The 11562-nt window shown below is 44.3% G+C and overlaps 1 protein-coding gene across 1 annotated transcript; it reads left to right on the top strand.

The window, feature by feature from the left end:
- Positions 1-991: 991 nt before the first annotated feature.
- drd2l (dopamine receptor D2 like) lies at positions 992-11158 on the top strand. Its single transcript, XM_041942515.1, has 7 exons — positions 992-1378; positions 2898-3007; positions 4857-4993; positions 8219-8436; positions 9206-9289; positions 9466-9832; positions 10962-11158. The coding sequence occupies exons 1-7, from the start codon at positions 1007-1009 to the stop codon at positions 11156-11158; spliced, it is 1485 nt and encodes a 494-aa protein (XP_041798449.1). The 5' UTR covers positions 992-1006.
- The last annotated feature ends 404 nt before the right edge of the window (positions 11159-11562 follow it).

The raw sequence follows: 11562 nt of genomic DNA, 5'->3' as shown, positions 1-11562 counted from the left end.
AGACTGTGCAGGTGTCTGTCAAACAGGTAGCAGAGACGCTGCTGCTCTGGCACTGATAACTGCAGGCCTTTATTAGCACTGGCACTGTGCAGATGTGTGCAGATGCAAATTCATCAGAAGTGTAATCCAGCTGTGATCAGATACTCTTCAGAGGAAAGGACGTCTGTTTTCTCTAAAAACACATTTCCACATTTCTTCCCTCACTTGTGTCCTTTAGTCCCTCCCACCGAGGATGCGTGAGGAGACGCGGGGAAAAGACACAAGTGAGGGAACAAAAAATCCAGAAACAGCCACTTCCTATGTTTCTGGATTGCTTGCCACTCTGCACATGCTCATGAGTGTTGCTCCTGCTGGCCCCGGCCGCACACTCACTTCACATTAGACCTTTTTAAAGCTCTATAGTTCCGTCCATGGCCAGCAGGAACAATGCACAGTCCAAAACATGTTTGAAACCTGGCTTTGCAAATGCTTTGTGTGGATGGACATTTGTTCATCATCAAAGCTACTAACAGAGCGTTTTGGTGAACTTCTGTTGATACCAAAGCCATCTTGAGAAAGCAACAACAGCTGGAAACATAACATTGTTGTGAAAGTGACCTGTTAAGTCAGTTGAAGTACTTCAGAGCTGCACGTAGAGTTCAGCTTTGGCAGTTAAACTGATGTATTTTGTGCAGTCACAGTGACAGAGTAGTTTCTCCTCCAGAAGAACCTGCAGAGATCTGAGAGACCTTTTATCTGCGTTTCAGTCGCTGGTTTAGATGAAGTCAGGTGACCTTGCCTGTGTGTACTTGTGTGTGTATTGTTTGTATGCGTGTTCTGCTAAGTTGTCTCTCTGAGGTGAAGACCAAAGACAGCGTTCCTGCCCTGGATTTTCCTCTGCTGTCACTCAGAAGCCAGTCTTTGTCGGATCTGTTGTGAAAAACTGAATCGAGTGGGATCACGAAGTCTTTATTTTCCTTTTCTTCTCTTTGTCTCTCAGCCTGAACATGTCCCCTGGAACAAGATCATGACTTTGCTCAACGAGTCAGACGAGACCTCCCCTCCCTCCTTCCCCCTCTCCTCCCTTGAGCACAATTTCTCCGTCTTTGTCACCCATGACCCCTCGTACGCCCCCGTGTCCTTCCCCACCTCCTCTTCCTCTTCGCTGACTTCCTCCAACTGCACCAGCTCTCCGTCGGCCTCCTCTCCTCCGTACAACTTCTACGCGGTGCTGCTGGTGCTCCTGATCTTCTGCGTGGTGTTCGGTAATGTGCTGGTGTGCGTGGCGGTGTCACGGGAGCGCGCCCTGCAGACCACCACCAACTACCTCATCGTCTCGCTGGCTGTGTCCGACCTGCTGCTGGCCACACTGGTCATGCCCTGGGGCGTCTACCTGGAGGTGTGTGCATGCACTTTTTTCCTCTGTTAATGTATCGTGTTTTTGTGTGGCGCTCTGACTTTTTATTTGTTTTGTAAGCTAAAAGCACAGCTTGCTTCTCTAAAAGTTGTCATTTTTCATTGCAGCACATGCAAAACAGATGCAGGAACAGCCGCTCTCAGAGCAGCAGTATTACATATGGCAATTAAATGTAAAAGATGTTTGAATAAGATTTAAGGAACCGACTCGGGATGCAAGGTGTGATCATTATAGAACTGTAAAAAATAATGAAAAATATGATGGAGAATAAAACCCACTTGATAATGACAGTAAAAGTAAGACAAGAAGATAAAGACAATGCATAACATGAGATGGGAAATAAAACCACAGAATAAAATGATTAAATATTGATAAAAATAGACGACAGAGAATGCATAATATTGTACATAATATATGATATATATACTGTATATATATATTCTAATATAATTCAGATTATTATTAATTTGTAACATTAGTATGTGTTCAGTTCCATAGCTCGCTTACTAGCATAGTTTTCAGCTAGTCTGTATAATACAACAGCATGATAGAATTTCTGAATTTTCAAGGTTTTCAGTGGCTTTGTGACAAATCTCCGGAGGCGCTGCCGGAAATCATCGCATAGTCAAAAAACAAAAAAATGTTCAGTTTACAGTCACATCTGCCAAGAAAAGCAGCGAATCTTCACAACTGACAAGCTGGAATAAGCTGATGTTTCATATTTATTGTCAGAATAAACTAATTGACTAATGGTCTGAATGTCCAAACCACAGTTTGCCTGAAGACGGAGAGCAGAAGAGAGATGTCAAGCCAAGGTGTGAAGAAGAAAAAAAAAACCCTGAAAACTGACTTTATTTGACGCTCTGCTTTGAGGAAGAGAGCATTTACAGTACAGGCAAGGTCAAAGTGCCTAATGCCATATATTCACACATTTAATTTGATCCTGCAGCCATGATGCCAACAGCTCGCTGCCTGCATGATTCGTTATCAGAGCAGTTCTCTGCTGTCCCTGCAACCTTTTGTTTTTCCAGTCCTGCTGCAGCGTTCTGCATTTTAGCCTCCACCACTGCAGAGACTCCCAGCGTCACAGAGCCGAAGCTCAGTCTGTCCAAACAGTCTAAAACCTTGAATGGTCATGTACAAACACTGTCTCACAGACTATTAATGTTAAAGGGCAAAAAACTAATTACCACAATCCATGCTCTCTGTTTTACTGTAAGGCCATTATCTCTTTTAACTGTGATATCGAGGATAAAATGAAACATTCATATCCTTTGTGGGTAAATCAGGTCACTTCAGAGGCAAATCATGCAAATGGAATTAAATATTAAACATGCTCTATTAGGATGAGCGATCCAGGCTGGTTAATATTAACGCCGCCCCGCCAGTGTTACAGATATTGAAGTGGCCGAAATGAGTGAAGAACGCGCAGAAGTTAAAGATGAGAGTGAATGAAAAGTGGAATAAACCGGAGTGTCGGGTTGTGTTTGTTCTGTTGAAGGTGGTGGGAGAGTGGCGCTTCAGCCTCATCCACTGCGACATCCTGCTCACCCTGGACGTCATGATGTGCACCGCCAGCATCCTCAACCTCTGCGCCATCAGCATCGACAGGTGCAGTCTACCATTCGCTTCGCTCTTTCGCTCGCTCTCTTTGCTGCGTGCGTTCCTCGAGGCCTCCTCTTCTTTATTCAGCTTTTAACACGCAGTCTCATCATCTCGCTCCAGATCTCCTCTTCAGTGAGGGAAGAAGTCAGCGGACGATAAATAATTTCAATGTGATTTTTTTTTAGCCGGGAGGAAAACCAAAACAATAAAGATGACAGCGAATCGATATGTCATTTCTTTTATGTGCTCTCCACTAACTTTGATCTTGATTGGCGCACGTTGAGCTAAACAAAGAGCTCGCAACAAACGTGCCTGCAATAAAAAACACGGCCGCTAAAAACTTGAAGGATGCATCCGTCATCCTGCTGTCACAGAGCAGCAGGACGGGTAACGACAGGCCTCCGCTGCATCTTTTTACAACGTCCTCTGCAGTCATTACTGTTTGTTCTCTGCGGCTCAAGGAGACTGTGTTTGATGGTTTGGCGTTTTACCTCATGCCCTCTTCACGGGTCCAGGGGGAGGTCACCAGACGCCCAGCGGCCAGGCCGTCTGCACCTGCGTCCTAATCGCTCTGACAAAGTGACACATTGAGGCCGGGCCGGTTTAGACTTGTGTCATTTGGTGTAATCACTAAGGAGGAAGCCTAATTGCTTTGTCGAAGCTGTAGATGTTAATATATGTGCTGCAGGCGGAAGGCTGTTTTGGCTTCGTGCCGCAGTAATTTGAGGTAAAACAGCGACTACAAGGTTGCAGACGACTTGAATTCGAGGGTGCTTACATCAACATCAGATTAACAGAGTCGGAGCCATAGCCCTTTTCATCCAACCCCCAACTGTGGGTAATACCAAATAATAATATAAATTAGCATAAACCCAAATAAATCATCTTTTCAGTGTGTCTACTATATAATATTGCTGATTTTTGGCCATGCTAACCACATGGCTGTGTGGATTTTGTGTTGTCTACTAACTTTTGTGCGAGATTTGACCTAGATTTAGCCTCTAAGACTCCTTTAACAACTTTAATGAACAATAAGTGCCTGTTGGCAAATCCAGACGCTTTTTGGGCAAACCTTAGCTCTGCTCCCGTGATGAGAGTCTCCAATATTGTTGTAAAGACCAATCACTGATCCCCATTGTCTGTCCAGGTAACTCCTGTTTCTTTCTTTTTGTTTTAAATGATTTAAGTCGAGGCTTTAGCGAGGCTCTGTTTTTTTTCTGTAGCACCACCATGAGGCTGTGGTTTTCAGTGAAACATCTCAACAACTATTGGATGTCATGTGGTTCATATAGTGCCATCATCAGGGCAAATTTAACTTCTATCAGTCCCTAATGTTAGCATGCTAATACGCTAAACTACAGCCTCACAGGGCTGCAGTATGGCTGCTGCAGCATGGCATCTTTTATGTGTGACACTTCCTTTGAATTGAGTCTTTCGAAAGCGAAAGAGTTTCGTCTGGAGAGTCTGGGGTGACTCTGTGTTGGTGTCCATGACCCTCTGCCTTCCCTGGGGATTATGGCAGCCAGCTGAAGAAGTCCTCTCACACCTGCGCTTACGGCAGGCAGCTCTAATTGGTTTTGACATACTGGCAGGTGTGTGTTTTGAGTCCTTGTGGCTGTGAAACAAGCAGCGACAGCTTCGGCCTGTTTTGAGAGGAATCACTCCACAAAATATGTGTGGACATGGCATGGGATAACAAAGTCTGAAAATGCATTAATGTGTGTTTACTCTCTATTGTTGCATGTATTCCAATGCATGCACCGTGAGTGAGTGTGTGAGAGGCATTTTGATGTGTTTTCTGTGAGCTTTACGGATCTGCGTGTGTGTGTGTTTGTGTGTGTGTGTTGCTTTGCAGATACACAGCGGTGGCCATGCCGATGCTCTACAACACCCGATACAGTTCCAGGAGGAGGGTGGCGGTGATGATTGCTGTGGTGTGGTTCCTCTCTTTCGCCATCTCCTGCCCTTTGCTGTTTGGACTCAACAACACTGGTAACAGCTACATCTGATCTCCTCCACCCACCCACTCAGGTGCTGTTAGCTCGACCTGGGCTGCGCAGTTTTAGTGCCTGTTCGCTCCACAGCGAGGCACAGTGGAAATTCATTCACATGTCCTCACAAAGCAGATGGTGCTGGAGGCTTGGTGACGTAGTGGCTATTTGTGGGTGGTGTAGTACTCTATGGTCAGCACTGTAAGGATGGTGGTGCAACTGTTCACATAGTTCACCAAAGATGAAGATTTATGTTGTCTTCTCGAGCTACCCACTGACTGTTTTTTGCCCGACAATAAAATGTGCTCTTAGTTTGAGTTTCTTGGATGCAGCAGGCAATGCTGTAGGCATTAGTTCCAAATCTGTGGGCTGGGACCCCGAAATGGGTCCCGGGAAGAATCTGTGGGGTCATCAGTGGATTACAGGGATAAGAAAGAAATAAAACATTGTTACAAAAAATTCTGTATATCTTATATATATCAAATCTCCAAAAGACCATCTTGCAGTGGAATCACACCAGTACATGTTAAGTACTCAGTAGTTAATACTACATTATTACATGACACCAGATTACAGATGTGCTTATTTTACAATAATTTGATTGCAATCTCTGCTGATAAAACATCGTGGTAGAGTTTTAAAAGTTGTGCTTCAAAGTCGCCTAAATACAGAAGTTTAGCAGTCTGTCACATTCACAAAGAAAGACTGGATGAAGAGAACAAGGAAAACCTTTGCAGGTTTATCCTTGCAAGTCAGTGCAGGAAGCAAGAACAAGAAGAAGAAAGGACAATAACAGGGATTGTTCTGGGTTCACTGTAATGTGTTTGAAGGGAGAGACTGAGGAGGAGAAGACAGAAATGTTCTCTATGATACAAGTTTGATGAGTTGATCTGTCTGGCATTGATGTCTTCTACCGTCTTAAAATGTTAAAGTTTGGAAAACTAGACACCGGAACATAACTGGACTTAGTTATATAACTTATACTTACACAACCCCACACAACAATTCCTGCTGGAATGTTGTGTAAAACATAAATAAAACAGAATTTAATAACTTGCTAATCCTTTTTGACATATGCTCAATTAAAAGCGGTACAAAGACAATATATTTAATGTTTGACTTCATCAGCTTCATTGATTTTTGTAAATATCTGCTTATTCTGAATCTGATGCAGCAACATGTTTCAAACAAGTTGGGACAGGAGCAACAAAAGACTGGGAAAGTTGTGGAAAGCTCCAAAAACACCTGTTTGGATCATTCCACAGGTAAACAGGTTGATTAGTAACAGGTGATGATTGGGTATGAAAGGAGCATCCTGGAAAGGCGCACACAAGCGAGGATGGAGCGAGGTTCAACACTTTGTGAACACATTATTGGATAAAGGATGTTACTACATGGGCTCGGTGCATCTGAATACATTCTCCTTCTATTCATGTTCTACACAGCGTCCTAACGTGTTTAGAATCGGGGTTTAGGAACGTTATCTGTTGACGGCGCCATAAATAATGTGCCATAGATCTACCAGTCCTGTTCTTTAAAGTCTAATCATTGAAAATGACAGCATGTAACATTCAGTAGGATTATTAAATTAAGCATGATAGCCGTCCTAATCATACTGTGTTGCTGGGAGTATGATAAGGCCTGTTGGAATGCTCTTCAAATCCTTGTCCAATGCTTCGCCCCCGGTTGCTCAAGCCCATATTTAGTATGTCACTGTCACATCCATAATCACAGCCTTTAATCCCTGCTTTGTCTTGAGGGAAGAATACTCCGACTTCCACCCACCCACACATTACAAGACATGAACGACTTTTGATTAAGAGGCAGAATTTCAGGATCCTCCTTTTCACTTCCATTACAGAGCCTTGCTGCAGGTGCAGCGTCTGCTGCAGAAGCCACTGGAACAAAAAGCATCTTTGGCTTCAGCATTTATTAAACGTGGCTGTCGCTCGGTCATTTGAAATAGGAGATTGGCTGGTTTAGTCCCCAGCTGTTAAGGGATTTTTTAAATTTAGCGGTATTCTGTGGTCGCGCTTCATGGTCCTCTGAGGTGTGCTTTGAAAAGGAAAGCCTCGACTCACTAACAGAGCAGAATTCACACTTTCTCATGCACACACGCAGCGGCTGCAAAATCCTGGTCCATCTGTCCCTGAATTTGATGATTTATCCTTGATGAGATTTTAAAAAAAAATACACATCTGCTCAGTCAATAAACCCTAGCATGTATGAGCACACTTTATACTTAAATAGCCATTAACACAGACACACAGACCATTACGAGACATTTCCGTATGTTGCTCTCACTGAGGAGTGACGTCCGCCCTGCACATAAGTGTGCACACACACAGTGATCCTCTCACAACAGGAGCAGGAGCGCAGATGCTCCGATGCTAACCTCTCCCTTAATGACAGCAGCTGTGAAAAGGGGACTCGAGTTGAATGTGCTCGCATTGAACTGAAAGGAAACCACGTGTGGAGGCCTCGGTTGTAGATCCAAACACAGCAGGATACTGAAAGATGTAAGCTCAAACTGTGGAAAATACTCACCCTCCATAGCAACAGGCGGCTCATCGGTTACGACACACTGTTTGAAAGGTGTTTCCATTCAGTTCCTGTGCCAGGGTTTGTCCTTAAATGATCAGCATGCATGTGTCGACTGGAGCTCACATTAAAAAAAGCATTTCAGTTATCAGCTCAAGGTCCATTTAGTAGCTGGTCCTTTAGCTTCAGAACACATTTGCCATTTTTATGGATCTATAGATGTTTGCATTTCCATTTTTCTTGTGTGGACTTCTCGTCCGTGTTTGCAAAAGCAGAAGTCTGTTCTATTTCACCACAAGGTGAAATGTTTAACCTGTGACGATTTTTAACCTGTGATATGTTTTAAAGCTCCAGAAAAGCTACTATCTGGACCTTATGATGAGATTATTTTATTAAGTCATTGTTTTTGTATTTAAATTGAATAATTAGACGTTTTGGGGACTTCTTTGCTCAAGAGTTAGACGTGAAAACTGACACCACTCTCATATCTGTGCAGTTAATACGAAGCCAGAGACGTTTAGCTTAGCTTATTAGCTTAAAGGCTGGAAGCATATAAGCATACTCTCCAACATCAAGCCAAACTATTCCTTCAATTTATTTTTCATTTAAACAGGACCCATAAAAAGGAATAAATTTGCAGAACTGAAACAGAAGTTTGTTTTCCTCTCTTTCTCGCCTGCATTAGCCAGCCGGGAAGGCACCACATGCAGCTTTGCCGATCCGGCCTTTGTGGTGTACTCATCTGTGGCCTCCTTCTACGTCCCCTTCATCGTCACCTTGCTGGTGTATGCGCAGATCTGCGTGGTGCTGCGCAGGCGAGGCAGACGCACCGCACCGCCGCGCAGACACGGCCTGCACGCACAAGGCGGAGCTGAGGCGGCAGAGGGCCATCGACACAGGAAGGTAGAGGGGCAAAAGATGGACGTCAACTGAAAAAAAACGTTCTGATAATTCAAAAGTCTTTCAGATCGCACACGTTCCCACTTTTCTCCTCCATTTTGGTATTGATCGTGGTTGACCTGCTGGCCTGCACCACCACTGTACGACCAGAAATAACTTTCTCTTCAAAATCTTGAAGTGAATGTTTGCTCTTCCATCATCCCTCTCTGTCAGCTTGTTCCATCTCTTCAGTGAAGCTCAGCTCTCTGCAGCTTTCTATCAAATAGAAATAGTCTATAATTGTGTAGAATTTTAAACGCATTTCCCCCAAATTTAGGCAGAATTTAAAATGAGGGTCTGTTTGTTTGGCTGCACAAAAAAGAGTTTGTGTTGTTTTATTTTTTTATTGACTAAGTCTGGTTGGAGACTAAAATGAAATGGTGATTTTTCACATTAAGAGTCATTTTTTTCCCACTAAAAGTCAGTCACCAACTCAATAAGCAGCTGAAACAAAAGGACAAAAGCAAATTAGAAATTGTTGTTGAGGTACGAGCAACAGCAGTCCTCTGCTGTAGTGTATGTGGTCCATGTGTTCGACAACACACCCCGATCAATACGTCAGCAGGTTCACTATATTAGCTTATTTCAGGTTATAGCAGATATACTGATATTTTATACATATTTGGCTTTGTACCCAAAAAAGAACAATGTTTAAAAACTGATTAAAACTAAAGTACCAGTATTTCCATCCACATATTTTCTGTTCTCGATGTGTTGCCTCCTCCTCTTTCAGAATAAGTGCACACAACCAGAGGATGTGAAGCTGTGCACCCTGATCCTGAGGCCTGCCACCGCTGGCCCACAACGAAAGAAAGTGGTGAGTTTCTTGGCTCAGTGCACTGATGGAGCAACACAAACATGCACCTTCTCTTCACTTTCCCGTCTTTCTCATGCAAACCCCTCGTTTCATCTGTGCAATCAAGCATCTGCACCTTAATTTGTCCCCTGTTGTCATCCTTCCTCCTGCCTCCTTCCTCCCTCTCTGTGTGTCAGACCCTCGTAAAGGAGGCGTTGGTTCACCCCCTCGAAGTGGAGCCGGGTCAGTTCCTGCCGCAGACCGAGCAGAGCCTGGCTCCTCCGCCTCCTCCTCCTCCTGCTCCACAAACCTCCTCCCACTCCGGCCGGGCCAGGATCTCCCTGGCCATCTCAGTTGGACCCGCCCCGGTTCTCCCCTCGACCGTGACGCGATCGACCCTTACGCCTCGCCCCCCCACCCTAGAGGACGGCATGAGGGGCCGCGAGGGGTGGAGGGAGCGCAGCAGTGGCAGAGAGAGATGGGGGGTCACCAAGGAGAGGGTGAGAGGGAGGCTGTCGCAGCAGAAGGAGCGGAAGGCCACACAGATGCTCGCGATCGTGCTCGGTGAGCAGAGGGATGCACAGACTCGTGGATGAAGAGTTCATCTTTTGAACATGTACACGTTCAGCCTGTCTGACTGCGTGTGTGGACAAAGTGGCCTACGTCATGTAAACAGACTAGTCCACATGAATATGAAATTTGTAATATTCTACTCACGTCCACAATAAGTCTAATATTATCTGCATATGAAGTAAATCTTTGTAAATGTAAGGAACTTACTGTGACTTGTTAAGCTCCACCTGACATTACCTTCCATATTTGACTTGTGACCTCTCTTATGTCATCATCTAGTTCTAGATGATCATGTTTTTATTGTTTCAAAAAATCAAAATCTGCAAATCTGAACATCACCTGTAGTCAGTGCCTTCTTGTAGCAGGAAACATGACAACCTTTAGCCGAATGAGGCAGAAAATCTGTTAAAAATTATCTTTTCCCTTTAAGGCGTCATATTTTCTATAAAAATTGGTAGAAACTGAAAGCATTGAGCCTATTCTAGATGGAAAGTTTTGAATACATATTTGCTGAAAACGTTTAAGTTGAACTTCTTTGAGTAAGAGACACATGGTTACATCTTTGTCTGTTATGGGCCACTGTAGAAACATGGTGGACTCCGTGGACAAGGACCAGCTCCCTCTGTAGATATAAAGAGCTCCTTCTAACATGCAGAAAACAAAATGATCTTTATTTTCAAGTGATTATACACTAATGAAAACATAATTTTCTGCCCGTAGACCCCCACTTAATCTTACACAGTGGTCCTTTAAGTTACGTTACATACATAACAGTATCATGCCTATTTTAACCCAAGTCCTGATCTTATAGGCAACAAAACCACTTGGCTATGTTGTATGAGAAAAGTTAACCACGTGATGATGAAGGTCTGTCACGGCAAAGGTCGCCTGTTGCTGGTACTTCCCAACGGTCATATATGTTGTTTTGGGAGTCATTAGCAATCAAGCTATTCAGTCATTTAGGTATGAGGACGTGCTGTTTTCATCTATCTGCTGTCATTTCAGCAGATTCACGATTCTATGCAAATTACAAACGCAGAAGACAATTTGTTCTATGTGCATGTTGTGCGAAAATCACACACACTCATCCTCTAATCCACTTCCTGTCCCTGTTTCCAAGGCGTGTTCATCATCTGCTGGCTGCCCTTCTTCCTGACACACGTGCTGAAGGCCCACTGCAGGAGCTGCTGCATCTCACCGTCACTTTACAGCGCCGTCACCTGGCTGGGATACCTCAACAGCGCCGTCAACCCCGTCATCTACACCACGTTCAACATCGAGTTTCGCAAAGCCTTCATCAAGATCCTGCACTGCTGAGAGCCGGAGACACGAGTCAGCTGTCAAGAAAACAAAGCCTGACGTTGGCTTGAGATCGGAGGTGAGAGACCGGAGACGGACAGGGGGAGTAAAGAGAAAGAAGCCGGGGTTGTTTTGACAGTCAGGATTCGGGGGTGAGACAGTTGATTGGCCCGCAGTGGAGTTAAGTGATACAAGCTTCATGGAAAGTTAAAGATGAGAGACATGTAAACAGCAGCTCAGAGAGGACTCAAGAAAGACAGAAAACCTGGCACACAGAGGGAATGAAAACAGGCGAAGACACGACTTGACGTTCACAGAAAGAGAGTGTGACGCGTAACAGACAGTTACAAGAAACACAAACGACGCTGGAGGTAGTGACAGAAGAAGACATGCACCGCCGTGTGTACATACAGTCTGAAAAG

The sequence above is a fragment of the Chelmon rostratus genome, chromosome 8, assembly GCF_017976325.1.
Source record: "Chelmon rostratus isolate fCheRos1 chromosome 8, fCheRos1.pri, whole genome shotgun sequence".
Classification (NCBI taxonomy): domain Eukaryota; kingdom Metazoa; phylum Chordata; class Actinopteri; order Chaetodontiformes; family Chaetodontidae; genus Chelmon; species Chelmon rostratus.
Note: the sequence above shows the minus strand (reverse complement) of the source record. Positions and strands in the feature narration are given on the sequence as shown.

Coding starts and splice junctions, on each gene's coding strand:
- drd2l (XM_041942515.1), top strand. CDS start 1,007: ATGACTTTGCTCAACGAGTCAGACGAGACCTCCCCTCCCTCCTTCCCC. Junction 1,379..2,897: donor CCTGGGGCGTCTACCTGGAG/GTGTGTGCATGC, acceptor GTTCTGTTGAAG/GTGGTGGGAGAGTGGCGCTT. Junction 9,833..10,961: donor GATGCTCGCGATCGTGCTCG/GTGAGCAGAGGG, acceptor CCTGTTTCCAAG/GCGTGTTCATCATCTGCTGG.